At 55.4% G+C, this 16,216-nt stretch overlaps 3 protein-coding genes across 3 annotated transcripts in view; all 3 read right to left on the reverse strand.

The window, feature by feature from the left end:
* The window catches only part of PTSG_10993 (uncharacterized protein), a gene marked incomplete at both ends in the record, with an annotated part of 1,869 nt that extends 1,816 nt beyond the window's left edge, over positions 1-53 (reverse strand). Inside the window, one exon of the mRNA XM_004987863.1 lies at positions 7-53. Within this exon, the coding sequence (XP_004987920.1) occupies positions 7-53 (47 nt within the window). The remainder of the gene's footprint in view (positions 1-6) is intronic.
* A 397-nt stretch (positions 54-450) lies between these two features.
* On the reverse strand, positions 451-6,626 carry PTSG_10994 (uncharacterized protein; the record flags this gene model as incomplete). The annotated part of the gene is made up of 18 exons (XM_004987864.1): positions 451-762; positions 997-1,102; positions 1,225-1,281; positions 1,446-1,522; positions 1,668-1,773; positions 2,022-2,171; positions 2,465-2,638; positions 2,912-3,019; positions 3,225-3,319; positions 3,463-4,109; positions 4,415-4,490; positions 4,696-4,784; positions 4,959-5,107; positions 5,270-5,337; positions 5,578-5,797; positions 5,931-5,993; positions 6,299-6,363; positions 6,599-6,626. The coding sequence occupies 18 exons, from the start codon at positions 6,624-6,626 to the stop codon at positions 611-613; spliced, it is 2,430 nt and encodes an 809-aa protein (XP_004987921.1). The 3' UTR covers positions 451-610.
* A 36-nt stretch (positions 6,627-6,662) lies between these two features.
* Positions 6,663-15,723, reverse strand: PTSG_13130 (uncharacterized protein). Its single transcript, XM_004987865.1, has 18 exons — positions 15,026-15,723; positions 14,119-14,714; positions 13,541-13,652; positions 13,316-13,394; positions 13,001-13,148; positions 12,266-12,694; positions 12,011-12,084; positions 11,508-11,631; positions 11,114-11,274; positions 10,828-10,906; positions 9,962-10,617; positions 9,190-9,618; positions 8,676-8,838; positions 8,395-8,499; positions 7,940-8,230; positions 7,606-7,668; positions 7,325-7,429; positions 6,663-6,926 (listed from the first exon to the last, which is right to left on the reverse strand). Exons 1-18 carry the CDS (start codon positions 15,702-15,704, stop codon positions 6,681-6,683), a joined length of 4,539 nt encoding a protein of 1,512 aa, XP_004987922.1. The 5' UTR covers positions 15,705-15,723; the 3' UTR covers positions 6,663-6,680.
* Between the last annotated feature and the right edge of the window lie 493 nt (positions 15,724-16,216).

Consider the following 16,216-nt stretch of genomic DNA (forward strand, 5'->3'; position numbering starts at 1 on the left):
ACCCACCCAAAGAACCATCCACCCCCTCTTAGGTGTTCTAAGATACCGGGCATCGTTGTGACTTTTACTGTAAACGCCCTAAGAAAAATTTTTATCACACACACACACACACACACACACACACACACACACACACACACACACACACACACACACACACACACACACACACACACACACACACACACACACACACACAAAGCGTACTGGGCGTGTGCGTGCAGCAGCAACAACAGCGCGACGAGCCAGTGACAGCAGCATGCTCGTGTGTTTTGTTGTCACGATGACGCTTCTTGGCAGTGAAATGTTGCGTTGTTGCGCGAGTTTGACATGATTTGACGGTTGTTGTTGTGTTGTGAAAAAGATGTGGGACGACAGGATCCCTTGCCTCTGCTCCCAATCCCTCCAGCCGTCGCTCCATGCTCACCCCTCTGTCATGTCACAGCATGACACCGTCACATGGTGTAATTGTTGTCGCTTACTCATGGCATATCACATAAGGCAAGTGCTCTCACAACACAGAGGTCACAACAATACCATCCATCCTAGCACACAGCAGACACCACGCTGCCCACCATCATCGCACAGCGACATGGGGGGGGGGGGGGAGTCACGAGGATGTTGATGGTGCAGCCGCGTCGGCGCGTCGCTCGCTGATGGCTTGAAGCGACTGCTTGACGGCCTGTGCGCTAGGGTCATCGCTCTCCCATTTCACGGAGGCCAATATCGCATCAATGTTCCGCAGCAAGTGCTCCGTCGTCTCTGTAGCCGCGGCAAATCACACAACACACACACGCAACACACACACACACACACACACACATGCACGATCAAGCCACGTGAGCTTGCAGGTGCCACACGGATGTGTATGTGTGTGTGTTGCGTGTGTGTACGTGTACATGTGCGCGCGCGCCCAAGCAGCTGTAGACAAGGTTGTCAGGCCAGAGTGCAGCAGTACAGGAGCGTACACTGCATGTTGCTTGAATAGTGACCGACCTGCGTTGAGGTTGGCAAGCTCTGGCGGTAGCGGGTGCTGCATGCTCTGCTGTCGAAACGCGTCGTCCACCTGTGTCAATTCAGCGCGAATCCTCTCGCTCGCAGCCTGTTGTTTGCATGCATCAATGCTCATGGTCAATGGATGCAAGCGACATACAATTGTGTGTGTGTGTGTGTGCGTGTGTGTGCACGCATGTGCATGATCTCCAGGGTGCTGCAAACACTCACCACGACGCGGCTGTGCTCAATTTGCAGGGCAGCAATGTAGTTTCTCACCCTTTGAACCTGCAGCCAATCACCCAACGACAACATGAGGGTTTCAACCGGACCAGCTCACACACACGCGCACACACACACATATACGTACACACACGCGCACACACACACACACACACATACGTACACACACGTACACACACGCATACACACGTACACGCACACACACACACGTCGTTTCTGTACTGCGTGTTGACGCCCTCCAGCTGTTGGATTTCGCCTTGAAGCTCACGCAACTGGCGCTCCCGGGCTGTTGCCGTGTGCAGTGGTGGGTGGATATGAAGTGTGACAAAACAACACAAGCAAGCGAGAATGCACGCACGCACGGCGGACACGTTGATCACTGACAACTGAGGAAAAACAGGGCATTCTGCGCGCCGCACCATCACACGTACTTCTGTGGAATTGCACAAAGTCGTCTGTGAAGACCTTCATGCGGGGATCGAGCTCGCCGTACTCCTGCAACATGTCGCGGTGCTTCTTGCCCTGCATGTGCTCGCGCTGAATATGCAACATGGCACCACGGGCCAAAAGGCAATGTCAATAAATCCATGCATGCACCATGTGGGTTGCTGGCCGCTGTCATCATGACACGCACACGCATACATACACACACAGAGTCACATACATACACGCATACATACACACACAGAGTCACATACATACACGCTTACACACACATACACACAGTCACACACATACACACGAACACACTAACACACTAACACACACACACAACGAGGCCGCACCTTGTTGTGAAGGGAGGAGAAGTACTGGTTGCACAGGCTGCAGAAGAGACTCTCTGGAGTGGTGCCATCATCATCACTGATCACAATCGCATCGTCGTCGTCGTCGGCGTAACCGTCGTCGTCATCAATGTCGTCCAGTTCCATCCCATCCTGAGCATGCATGCATTGTGTTGCATCAATGAGAATGGAAGGCAGATGTGTATGTTACATTGTGGATGTGCGCTTTGGATCCGAGGGGGGGGGGGAGAGTTGAGCAGGTGAGGGTGAGGGGTCGTGACTGTGATGTGATGTAAACACACTAAAAGCAGTACCGCGCAACAACAGCACGTGTGAAACGAAACATAACCTCAGCTGACAACTGTGACGGCACAACGCAACTTCCACCTCACACACACACACACATAAGGCGCGCACACATCATGCGCGCACACGAGCGTATTCACCTCTGCAAAGCTCGCGGCGAAACTGCTTGTGTCCTGTGCAACGCTGGAACGTTTTGCTTTCTTCTTTGGTCTGCCGCGTGCACGCTTGGGCCGCTTGCGTCGGACCGTAAGGTCCACGCCGGGGTTCTTTTCAAGAAACTCACGCTTCATCTCTGCAGCCAAGTCCTGGTAATGCTGCACACGGGCAACGGAGAGGGGGAGGAAGAAGAAGAGAGGATGAGGAGGAGGAGGAGGAGAAGCGGAGGAGGAGGAGAAGAAGAAAGAGGAGGAGAAGGGGGCACAACACACACATGCACACATGCACAAGCACATGCACGCACACACGCACACAGAGACGTAAGGACGAATGACACAGTTTGACGTGAATTTGTGAGCATGAGATAAACGCCCTGCGGCCGCAGACCCGTGCCCTGACACCCAATTCGATGCATGCATGCACGCACGTACCTTCTTTTCCTCGGTGCTGCATTGGCGCCAGAGCTGAGCAACACCTTTGGTGACGTCCGGCAGCGCCATGCTCGGGTTCTTCCGCAGTACCTCTTGTCGCTTCTCCGTCTGCAACGCGCGCGCCACACCAGGGAGCATGCACAAAGTGTCAGACGTACAGCAAGCACGAACACCGATTTTATGAAAGTCAAACACAGCATACAGACACACAGACACAGGCACACACACATACAAACATGCTGCACACGCACACACACACACATGCACGCGGCACATTTACACACAGGTACATGCACTGACACCACATACGCACCAGGAAGAGCACGTAGCCTGATCGAGGCGGCCTGAATCTGAAGCTTTTGTTTGCTTTCAGCTTGTCAGCGTTGGACTGCGTTGCTTCTTCAGCTCCTATCGATCGCCAATGCCGTCCACGCAAGGATGCACGGTGCACGCATGCCAACAGCGAGCCACATGTGATTCTGTGGATGGATGGCAAGTAATATGAGGCGTCAGGGGGGTTGACAACCAGAAAAAGCGCCATGCAACCATACCTGTCGAGGTGCTTTCAGCCATAACAGCTGTGGAGGTGGAAGAGAGGTCAGGGGCAGGGTCAGTGTTGGCGTCGCCCACGGCCGTGTTCTCCGTGGGAGCAGCTGGGGTTGGTATAGAGGTAGCTGTGGCAGTCGTGGGTGGTGCAGCCGGGGTGACAGCTGTAACTACTGTGGCTGCTGTGGCTGCTGTAACTACTGTGGCTGCTGTGGCTGCTGTGGCTGCTGTGGCTGCTGTGGCTGCTGTGGCTGCTGCCGAGGATGTATCGGGGGTGGCAGTTGTTGTGGTGGGCGCATTTGCGGCAAAATCTGTCTTCGTCGAGTCTGTCGATGGGTTGGGGCCCATGTGTGCGCTTGCAGTGACTGCCTGATCAGTGGGATGTGAGTGAACGGATTCGCTCGCCGCTGTTGTCCCCAACCCAGGCTGCTGCTGTTGTTGCCGTTGCTGCTGCTGTTGTTGTTGCTGAAGTGAAGGAGTGCTGGCCCGTACTTGTGCTGTTGGTGGAGCAGCCGGGTGTGCTGTTGGCGCGTTCGTGCTGCTATGGGTTGATGTTGTTGCTGCTTCGTTGGGACCCACACTTGCACCCACGCTCCGGTCTTTGTTGATGGGTGGCGGCAGTTCCTCCATGGCAGTATGCTCGGTTTGGCGTCTACGATAACGAGGACACAGAGACAAGTGCACTAACAAGACATGAGCGCGCGCAATGCGTTGTTAATGTGAGGCTGTGATTGCTGTGATGTAAAGCGTTGACAGCCCGACGAGACAAAGGAAGCCCAAGCACCACAGACACACTCACACACACACTGACTCACACACACACACATACGCACGCACAGACACTCACACACACACACACACACACACACACACACACACACTCACACACACACACACACACACACACTCACACACACTCACACACACACACACACACACTCACTCATACTCACTCACATGCACGCTTGCTTGCGCTCCAGCAGTCGCACGTCACGGTTGGGGAGGACAAGCGGAAGCGCGTTGGGCAAGTTTGCTGTTGGTGTTTCAAAGAAAGGCAAAATTGACTTTTGTGTGCAATTACGTGTATTTTCAGCAAACTTTCCTCTTCTCCCCTGCTTCTCACACCAACAAAGATGATGGCTTTGCGACTGGCTATGCGTGCACACACACACATTCTCTCTCTCTCTCTCTCACTAACTCACTCACTCACTCACTCACTCACTCACTCACTCACTCACATGTATACACTTGCCTGTAGTGCTCGAAGACCTGTGCAAAGAAGTACCAGTAGAGCCCTTGGTTTGGCGTGAGGTCACTGACTTGAACCCTAAGTTCCACACATGGCCAATCAGAAAAAACCATGTCAGTCGAACACAAACATGCGACCTCTTGTGGATTGCAAGTGCACGCAACAAACGCAAGTACAAACATACACATACACATACACATGCACATGCACATGCGCATGCGCATATACACACATGCACATACAAGTACGCACTCGTTAATATAAACAGCATGCAGATATGCGCTCGGATCTGCCCCAGCCGCCATTGAAATGGAGTGAAGCGCAGCAACAAAGATGGCAACGAGCGACGCCGCTGCCAAATGTGAGCGCCCGAATGTAGCCTGTGCCGCACTGAGCACGGCCTGCAAAACGGGGGAATGCATCGACAGCGTGGCAACAACAAAATGTTGAGCAAGCGAACACGGCTGTCGTGGTTAGCTGTACCGCACCGATACACGCAGACATCGAGCAAGAGGGAGGCACAGCCATGTTGTGGGACAAGCATCTGCACGCGTGTTGCTCACCATCAGAGGCAGATAGAAGATGCTCTGGTAGATGGCAGCTGCGCAGCACGCGCATGACGCAACCCAATCTACCCCCACATTTCCAAACACGCACGCACACACATACACGCACACACGCACACATACACACATGCACACACACATACACACACACGCGCACACACATGCACACACATGCACACACGTGCACACACACACATACACGCACATGCAGAGCAGCGATGGTGAGCTGCTGATGATGACAATGGGCTGGATTGCCACATTTCAAGATGTCCACACCACCTCCCTTGAAAAGCTGAAACACTGACTTGATCGCGCAGTGGCCAGCGTCGCCCACAAGCACAGTGGTGCAAGCCAGAGGGTGGTGGGCGGAGAAACAACAAACAGGTCCACGAGTACGATGAGCAGAGACACGAGTGCGGGCCATACTGCCGACACTCCTGCATAACTTCGTGCCCAGACGCTCTCGGGAATGCGCTCCTGTCGTTGTGGTGGTGTGTCTGCTGCCCACCAAGCATCAACTTGCTCCTATTCATTCATGTTAGAAACACAGAGAAGGAAGGTGAGCATCGCAACGCGTTTCAAAACCTTGAATGGATGCTCATAATTGTTGCAAAGGACCGCAATGCTCTGTGAACGTTGTCCGCCGCTCTCTGCTTACCTGGTAGTGCTGCGCTTCCGTCGCTGCAATGTACAATACAATGGGCACCAAGAGCCCGACCACCTGCACACGTGCATGTAAGCGTGTGGTGAACCTAACCCATGCAGTCGAGCGCATGCACATCCAGTAAATGCACATGCAGCGAGAGAACACAAACGAATACAACAAGAAGGGGAAGTACTGTTCTTCTCACCATGTGCGCCGGACCTAACAGCCCAAACGAATCCAACCACGCTGCGCCCTGCACAACCAATGGCGTCTTCCCACAAGCGCGTTCATAAACCAAGCCATGTGTGAGCAAGGTTCACGAAGCCAAAGAGAGCGAGGACATGACCCCGCCACCCAAAATCAAATACAAGCATACCCACCAACGAGCAGATGTCGCCGTCATACTCCAGACCGCCTCGCTGGTACAACGCAACGCACTCTGCCACTGGACAAACAAAACCAAAGGTGGTCGTTGAGATCACAACAGCAGATGAAGAATCTGCCTGTGTTATTTGGGGGGGGGGGCTATGCGTGTCTGTGACTGTGTGTTTGTCGTGTATGTTTGTTGTGTATGCGTGTTTGGCTGTGTGTTTGGCTGTGTGTGTGTCTTGTGTCTGCAAGGAACACTCTTCGTTTGTGTGTGCGCTGGTTGTCTCCGACAGAACCGTGCTGCCACTCACGTTGCGGTGGCACACCACTCGTCATCATCCTTGCTCGGCTGCTGGTCCTGCCTGACTCCGTTACTGACGATTTGCGAATGATTTAATGTGATTTTCCGTGTAGGCGCTTGTGCGCGAGCGCGGCGCGGTACTGCTCGTCCTGGTGTGGGAGCGAGTTGAGGGCGGTGAGGCGTGTGGGTGGAATGGAACCTTCCAAGGGAAACACAACGTAGCGGGCAGTCACGTACTCCGCTGTGTAGCGCAGCACATCGCCCAACACATCGTCGGGCATGGCCATGACCATGCGTCGAATCGCGTGCCGTCGATGGCGGTCAGCGTGTTTGTCGCTCTGTGGTGTTGTGTGGGGTGTCGTGCATGTGTGTTTGCGTGTGTGCGTGTGTTTTTGTGTGTGTATGTGTGTGTGTTTGCGTGTGTTTGCGTGTGTTTTGTGTGTGTTCGAGTGTGTGTTTGCGTGTGTGTGTGTGTTTTGTGTGTGTTCGAGTGTGTGTATGTGTGTGTGTTTGCGTGGTTGTGTGTGTGTGGTTGTGTGTGTGTTTGCGTGTGTGTGTGTGTTTTGTGTGTGTTCGAGTGTGTGTATGTGTGTGTTTTGTGTGTGTTCGAGTGTGTGTATGTGTGTGTGTGTTTGCGTGGTTGTGTGTATGTGAGAGAGAGAGAGAGAAGGTAAAAGGCGACACCAACCAATCAAACAAACCACACACGCACGCATGTACACATACGCACACTCACCTTGAACACGTTTTGCGCTTCTGCAGAATGCTCCCCAAAGTCGGCAAAGAGGAAACCGGCCGTGTGATGCACACTCAGCCGATACACAAACGCATCCTTCTCAAACTGCAGCCATACACACGCGCAAGAGCAGACACGCAAGTTCAGGGTGAGAAGAACCACAAACATCAAAACAGACACGGGCATGGTGAGACGTGCCTGTGTGTGTGTGTGTGTCCGCTGTGCGCTACACCACGCCTTCTGTGCGTTGCACCACGCACATGCGCCACATTTCCGCATACCTGGCGAAGGTGGAGGCTGGTGATGAAGAGGTCCAGGACTTGCCGATCAGTGTGCAGCGGTAGCTGTCGAGAGCAGGGCGAGGATGTGAGCCGCATGTGGAGGTGTGGAGGTGGAAGATAAGGCATGGGTACCGTACAGAACGTGGGGATGTACAACAAAAAGGAACACCACAATGCAAGCATTTGCACAGCACCGCGAAAGTCATCATTCAGCTCGACACACACACACGCACACACACACACACACACACACACACACACACACGCACACACCACAAAACAATATAAGCACACAACAACACAATGCAAGTACACCACATACATAAACACACACCAGGTAGGCGAGGGCATCTGCAGCCATTGTCGACTGCAACACTTCGCACATGTCCGGAAAACGGTCGTTGCCGAGGCAGTGGGAGGTGAGGGCAGCGGGGAAGCCGCGGGCAAACCCTTTGATGAGCGCAAGGCTCACCACCTCGCTGCCGTACGACGCCGTGACAAACTCCTCAAGCACATCCACATACACCTGCGTCAGCACAGACACCTCCGCACGGCTGCCGACAGCAAAGGCTGCATTCGCAGCAGCAGAACAGCCTCGGATATCAGCAAGCGCTTCGGTCATCGCCTGCATGGAGCAGAGAGGGAAATGGTTGAGGTGCGGTTGGGGGGGGGGGGGGTTTAGGGGCATATGTGGACACTCCAGCACCAACATGTCAGCATGAATCACCTCAAACGACACAAACGAGCACCAATGCAGGCAAAGCCCGGCTGCTGAGGGCTGTGTGTCACCTTTGCAATGTCCTTGAAGAGATACAGCTGTCCCGGGCAGCACAGGACACGGAGCAGCGACGATAGGCGACGGCTGGCAGACACACGCGTCGTCATGTACTCCGGCTGCGGATATTTGTTGGGGGGGGGGTGGTGGCGGGTTGAGAGCTGGCGGTGAGTGAACAAGAAAGTACGCAGGCACAGGTGCAAATACAGGGGAAAACACGCACACACGCACTAATACAAACACAAACACGCACCCCCAATCACACGCACAAGCACACAGTCACTCACGCACGCACCACGGCTTGCGTTAGGGTGTGGATGAAAGTGAGGGAGAGGAGCATGTCGTTTCTGATTGGCGCAAGTGCGCCGTCATCGGCGGTGTCCATGTCTGGAACCTGGCGAAGGACCTCCACGGAGGACAGCAGCGGCCAGTACATCCAGTCGCTTCGAACAGGAAGGCTGTCAAGACAAATACCGACCATGACAGAAGTAGCAAAAGGTCAATACACAACCCTGCAACATGTACTCAACTGCAGGAAAAACACGCGCGATCGACCCCGCAATATCACACACACACATCAATGCACGCACACACACACGTGTACACCACATCAATGCACACACACACGTGTACACACACACACACACACGTGTACACACACACACACACGTGTACACACACACGCACGGACACACACACATACACACACGGACAGCACGTCCAAGTGTCATGGTCGCAACAACAGAAACATAAACACACACACACACGCACACACACACATACACCACTGCACACAACTGTGGGCGTACACAGTGGCGTCGTGGGACATGCGTGGTGCCACCATGCACGTGCGTGTGTCGGCTGCCAGCCCGAGAGCCGACGACGACCATTGCAGGCGGGACGGGTGGAGCACGGATGCCTCGAGCGCAGCTGTGATGCTGCTGATCACAGGGCCGGGGGCGCTGCACACGGGAACAACGGCGCCAAGCAGGAAGCGGCGTACCTGCTGCTCCTGCCCGGGCGTGAACTGGGTGAGGAGGGCAAGCAGGTGGTGCGGCTGGCACTGCACGGTGCCCAGCCAGTCGTTCTGGGTGCTTGCATGCAGACACAGCTCCACGGCGTCCGTGAAGTGGCGGTGGATGAGGTGCAGCTGCAATGCCTTTGGTCGCAGCGTTGTGCCCACAGCCAGCAGTCGAGGCAGCGACAGAAGAAACAACGGACACTCCGCACACGCCGCCCTACAGGGTGGCCATGGTGGTGGTGGTGGTGGTGGTGGTGGTGGTGGTGGTGGTGGTGGTGGTGTTGTTGTTGTTGTTGTTGTTGTTGTTGTTGTTGTTGTTGTTGTTGTTGTTGTTGTTGTTGTTGTTGTTGTTGTTGTTGTTGTTGTTGTTGTTGGTCGGAGCAGAGAGTGGTTGAGTTGCATGTCAGACGTGGTGTGGTGGTGGTGGTCAAATAAGGCGCAAATCACGCACCAAACAGAATTGTGGTTGCACAAAACAAGAAGAGAATCAACACACACACACACATGCACAGGCACCCAGTGTCACTTAACCATGCCTGTATGTGTGTGTGTGTGTATACCTGTTGATACTGGTGAGCGCAGCGACGAGGGCGGCAGCTGCACGCAGGAGGGAGCATGACGCGATCAGGCGGCGAGCATGATGAAACGCCGCAGGCGTGAGGGCGATGGGATGGAAGGTCATGGAGTGCGCACTCGCTTCGGAGAGGTCCACGCTTGCGCAAATGGCATCGACGGCGCGCGGAAGCAGCGGAGAGGACAGCAGCGGGTGCAGGACAGAGGTAGACACGCTGTCCAGTGACGACTGCGCGCCGGACGCCAGCGACGTGGCGCCATAGTCCAGATAGGACGTCAGCACGCCACAGCACGCCGCCAACAACAGCAACTGGCCGTCTTCGTCGTTGTCATCCACATGCTCTGATGCGGTGCTGCTCGTCCCGCACTTCACGCTGTCATCGCCACTCTCATGCACGTTGATGCCACCACCACTGCCACCCTCTCCACCATCATCGTTGCCTTTGCTATCACTGCCTTCGCGACCACCACCACCGGCAGGCGCGTGCAGGAGGGAGGATGCGATGGTCATTGCAGACTCAACAAAGGGGATAACAGCTGACCAGTGCACGGCGCTGTGGACGTCGCGTGTGGTGTCTGCTGTGCTGGCGATGCAAGTGGCAGCGGCAACAGATTGCAGGATCGCAACACAGTCGTCATATGCCTGCAGCGAAAGGAGAAGGGGGTCGAGTGGTGAGGAGGGTCGTACGAACGACGTGTGGTTGAAGGAAGTGACACAGCACGCTTGTGTGCGTGCGTGCGTGCGTGCATGTGTGTGTGTGTGTGTGTGTGTGTGTGTGTGTGTGTGTGTGTGTGTGTGTGTGTGTGTGTGTGTGTGTGTGTGTGTGGGTGGGTGGGTGGTGTTACTGCTGACCTTCTCAGCAAAGCACTGGCTCAGGAGCTGCAGGAGTGCGGTGAAGTGGTCGGTGAGAATGTGTGCGCCTAGCCCGTACCTGTCGTCCACACGCAAAACCAACAGGCAGGCAGTATATGAGGAAACAGGTACGTCATGGGCATGCAGGCACGCTCCAAGTGACACGCAGGGGGGCGCGTGTGTGTTGTGTTGTCTGGTTGTCGGTTTCTGTGTTTGTCTGTCCGTCTGTGTCTGCCTGTCTCGCTGTGTGACTGTGTGTATGCAAAGGTGTAGTCTCCCTCTGCACCTCATGTAGACGGCCAGGGTGCGCAGGAGCTCGCGTCGCGAGTGGTGGTTTGAGATGTGGCCCAGGACAGCCGATGCAACCTGCTCGTCAAGCAGCGTCGGCTGCAGCTGCCTTGCTGTTGCTCTGCTCCCCTCACACAACACGCGAAGCAGCACAATCGCCTGCACCAGTGCACATGTGTGTGTATTTGTGTGTGTGTGTGTGTGTGTGTGTGTATTTGTGTGTATGTGTTCATGTGTTTCATGTGTTTCGTGTGTTACGTGTGTGTGTGGCAAGGTGAAGATACTGGTGCTCTCACATGTCGATACATTGAGTATGAGCACCACTCGTTCCCACCACCACCATCATAACCACCATCATTACGATGTGTCAGCAGCGTCTGCTGCACACCAACCTTGGCGTGGCACGCTGCTGCTGCCGCTGCTGCCTCCTGCGTCTCAAAGGCGGCTTGCTCGTGGCGGACGAACATGCGGATGACGGCAGCGACGAGACGTGGTGTCTCCACCACGTGCAGGGCACTGACCAGCGGTGGTTGAAGTGGGGGTGGGGGGTTGATGGTTGATGGTGGGTTGGTATTGATGGCGGTGGTTGTTGAAGGTGATTGAAGGGATTATGGTTATGAGGTCAAGGTCGTGGTGATAATGATGATGGTGATTGTTGTAGTTGTGGTGGTGGTGGTGGTGGTGGTGGTGGCGGTGGTGGCGGTGGTGGTTGTTGTTGATGTGAGACGACAATCAGGGGAAGCACACTGCCACAATCGTCTTCACACATACACACGTACACACACGTACACACACGTACACGTACACACGTACACATACACACATACACACATACACATACACACATACACACATACACACGCACGCGCGTGTGTGCATCCCAGCACCACCTCACCTGCGAGATGAGTGCCGCGCAATTCGAATGGCAATCGTCAATGCAGGATCAAACGCAGCGGGCACTTGCGCAACCTGTTGCATGCCGTGGACGCAGGGTAGAATGGACATGGCACAGTGGCGGTGAATGTCTGAGAAAGGGGGAAACGGGGCATCTGTCACACATGCGAACACACACACACACACACACACACACACATTCATTTAGTTGCATCCGCACACGAGCAAGCACACGCAAGCACACAGAGTGCCTCGCCTCGATGATGTATCTGAGGCGGAGCAAGACGTCCATATCCCGGAGTGCGCGGCAGAGATCCCGCCCCGCCCATCGGACGAGACGACGCTGCCCACGTGCACTCAAGCGCGCATCAACACCAGCACCGTCACTGCTGCTGCTACTGCGCGCTGCACCAACACCGTACTGCTCGTCGTCATCATCGTCGCCAATGTCTTCCTCGTCCGTTTCCGCTTCACCCAATGCACCGCCTGTCGCCTTCTTGCCATCACCACCTTCCACGCTATCACCATCACCATCATCACCCTCATCATCACCCTCATCACTGCTGCTATCGCCGAGTGGGCGGTGCGCGGGACGAAGGGGAACGCGCACATGTGCGAGTGGTGACGATGCGCTCACGTTCAGCAGCTGGTCGTGTGCACGCGCACTCAACAGCCGCGAAATGCCCTGAGCAGCGGGGGAAGAATGTCCAAGATCAAGGGAAGCGGGAGCATGTGAGTGCGCATGTGAGTGTGCATGTGTGTGCGTGTGTGAGGGTGTGTGTGTGTCTGTGTGTGTGTGTGTGTGTGTGTGTGTGTGTGTGTGTGTGTGTGTGTGTGTGTGTGTGTGTGTGTGTGTGTGTGTTTCTGACACACGTTATGCCATGGCAGTGCAATACTGCAACCACAACCACCACCCAGCGCATTCTCCACTATCCCAAAACACAAGCGCATTGCGCATTGTGCAGTTGCGCAACACCAACGAGCCATGCACCTGAGCAGCAAGTGTGCAGATGGACACGCTGTCCTCATCCAAGGCTTTACGCAAGAAAAGTGTGATGCCCATCTGGACCAGCGCATTTAGAATGGTGCTGCTGTCATGCGAGGTGGACGTGCGATCCGAATACTCCCCGTTCATCGCCCTGCAGAGGGGAGCGTATGTGTGTGTGTGTGTATGTGTGTGCGTGCATGTGAGTGAGTGAGTGAGTGTGTGAGTGTGTGTGTGTGTGTGTGTGTGTACTGCACACAGGCTGTTGGGGTGTAATGACACTGCTGCTGCTCATATGCGCATGAAAGCATTTGTCGATACCTTGCGATGATGCGATTCAGGGTCCTCAAGCCGACAACGCGCTGTGCAGGAACACTGCTACGCACCATCTCCAAGAGCTCTGCCAAACAGTGGTCGTGCACCGGACACGAGAGGGGAGGGGGGGTTCGTGATGGACGTGAACAGTGGAATGCGGCCAACAGCACACAAGCACAAACACACGCGGCAGTCACGACTGCCACCACCACCACCACCACTCCTACGCACCTGCAAGCGTGTATCCTGGTTTGCTTGGAGCGCGGCCGTGGTGGTACAGCCCTGTCTTCGTGGACACATCTGCACCCGAGGGAACAACAGCGCCGCTAAAGTCAAACCGCACCTGCAGTCCGTCGTGGCGTTGTTATTGGTGTTAGTGATGGTGTTGGTGTTGGTGTTGGTGATGATGTTGGTGTTGGTGTTGTGGTGGTGTTGGTGTTGTCGTGGTGTTGGTGTTGATGTTGATGTTGGTGATGACGTTCGTGTTGGTGTTGTGGTGGTGTTGGTGTTGTGGTGGTGTTGGTGTTATAGTTGGTGTTGTGGTGGTGTTGGTGTTATAGTTGGTGTTGGTGTTATAGTTGGTGTTGTGGTGGTGTTGGTGTTGTGGTGGTACGGTGTGCATGACCCATCACTGGGTGGTGGCCGAGAGCTTGCAAAGGCACCACTGCCACCGCCGTGCAAATGCATGTCGCTACACCTCACTCATACGCAAAACAACACACGCACAACACACGAGCACGAATGCGTGCACGCATTTGCACACATGCAACCCATGTATGCAGCTACAAGCAACGGACAGCTCAACACACCTGCTGCTGTGCATCGCCATCATCGTCGTCGGCGTCGCCAAGGTCGCCCATCATCCACTGCAGCTTTTCCGTCTCCACCACATTCATGTTGACCCACGTGGCCTCAGGTGTGAACGGCAGCCGCGCCAGCACGTCCTCCCCGATTTCCCCGCCTTCGCTTGACACAAGCTGCTGCTTTGCTCCTGTCGCTGTCGATGTCGCTGTTGCTGTCGTTGTTGCCGTTGCTGTTGTACCTGTTGCTGGCTGGGTGGGGCTGGCTGAAGAGCGGGTTCCTTGCGCCAGCAGCTGCTGCTCAGCTGCATTGCCGCTGTCGTGCCCATCACCGGGCGAAGAGGTGGAAGGCACAGGCTCATCCTCTTGCTTATCATCGGCCATCGTCCCTTCAGTACTGCGGGTAGAGTCGCCTGCACCGGCTGCTGTTACTGCTTCTGTTGTTGCTGCTGCTGCTGCTGTTGAGTGGGTGGTGCTGCTGGAGGGAAGCTTGCCTTGGCTTTGCAGCTTTCGTTTCACTCTGCTCTGCATCATCGCAAACACCTCTGGACCCAGCAAGGATTGCACCTCCGCCAGCGCTTCGGCGCGCTGCTCAGGTGTCATGTCTGGCAACAGCACACCAAGTGCACGCACGCGTGAGCGTCGTACACATTGTTCACGCATACGCACACGAGATTCGGCTTGGGAACACAAACGGTGAGTTCAGCTTGGACACCACACACACACACGGATGCACACACACGCACACACACACACACGCACGCATGCACACACGCATGCACACACACGCACACACACACACACGCATGCACACTCACACGCACGCATGCACGCACGCACGCACGCACGCATGCACGCACACACAAAAAAAAACAAGAACACGGCGCCATGCAGTGGCACCAACAAAAGTACACACTTTCAACGCGATGCAAAGTGTCCGTGGCAGCGCCAGCGAGCGGCTGTGGCATTGCAGCGCGAGCACTTGCCACTGCCGCTCTTGTCGGTAGCCGAGCAGCCTGTGATCCCCTGTGCTGTTGCTGCTGTTGCTGCTGTTGCTGCTGCTGCTGCTGTTGTTTTGGCTGTGGGGCCCCGAAGGTGGCGTCAAACTGCGCGGCGAACAGGCTCTTCCCTTTGCGAGGCCGGTCCTTGCCGGTCATGCGCCCGGAAAGCCGCTGCAGCGCTTCCTCTTGCTGCACGGAAGCAGCGTTGAGCCTGCCGTGCTCTGACAGGCCAAAGCTGCGCCCACCCTTGCGTTCCACAACCTGGCCACTTAGCGGCTGGGATGCTGGCGACTCAATCGGCGGCACATGCACACCACCACCACTGTCACCACCACTGTCACCATCGTGCCCCTTCCGCTCGTCATCACGAATCGCAGCGGAATTTGCTGCATCTGCACCTGTTGTATCACGAGGGGGCGCTGTTGGGCGCTGTGTCTCATGACCTGCATCGCGTGGTCGTGCGCGCGTCACTCGTGCCGCCGTTGGCTCCAGCTCTCCGCGCTGGTACGCAGCCAGCATCTCCTCGTAGTCATCCATGCCCCCAGGCACGTGTCGACCACCACCACCACCACCACCACCACGGCGCTCAGTCATCTCGTGAGACGATATGTGCTGTGCAATTTATGCTGTTGCTCTTGCGACGCCAACAACAACAACTGTCTGCTGTTCTGTATCCTGCTGTCGTTCGCTATGGCCACCATCGCCCGCGTCTCGCTCACCTCCACCTCGTCCATCCCGCTCAGCAAGCGGTGAGGCTGCCGCCGCTGGGTTGTGTGTGTGTGTGTGTGTGTGTGTGTGTGTGTGTGTGTGTGTGTGTGTGTGTGTGTCTGTGTCTGTGTCTGTGTCTGTGTCTGTGTGTGTGTGTGTGTGTGTGTGTGTGTGTGTCTGTGTCTGTGTCTGTGTATGTGTCTGTGTCTGTGTGTGTGTCTGTGTGTGTGTGTGTGTGTGCTTGTGTGTGTGTGTGTTCTCAGTGAGTGTGTGAGTGTGATATTTTTTTTTTCTTTTGTCTCAATCTGAGTGTCACTATTTGTTTCTCTGTGAGTGCAATAGCTCGTCCGTCTGCCAAGCGCGTGGCGTGGGATGTGAAAACTGGACTCCTTTCACCG

This window comes from Salpingoeca rosetta (assembly GCF_000188695.1).
Source record: "Salpingoeca rosetta unplaced genomic scaffold supercont1.40, whole genome shotgun sequence".
Lineage (NCBI taxonomy): Eukaryota > Choanoflagellata > Craspedida > Salpingoecidae > Salpingoeca > Salpingoeca rosetta.

Excerpts from the sequence above, each read along its gene's own strand:
- PTSG_13130 (XM_004987865.1), bottom strand. The coding sequence starts at position 15,704 with ATGACTGAGCGCCGTGGTGGTGGTGGTGGTGGTGGTGGTCGACACGTG. Across the intron at positions 13,149-13,315 it reads CTGAATCGCATCATCGCAAG|GGCGATGAACGGGGAGTATT; the intron begins GTATCGACAAAT and ends TCCCCTCTGCAG. Across the intron at positions 12,085-12,265 it reads GCCTCAGATACATCATCGAG|GTTGCGCAAGTGCCCGCTGC; the intron begins GCGAGGCACTCT and ends GGCATGCAACAG.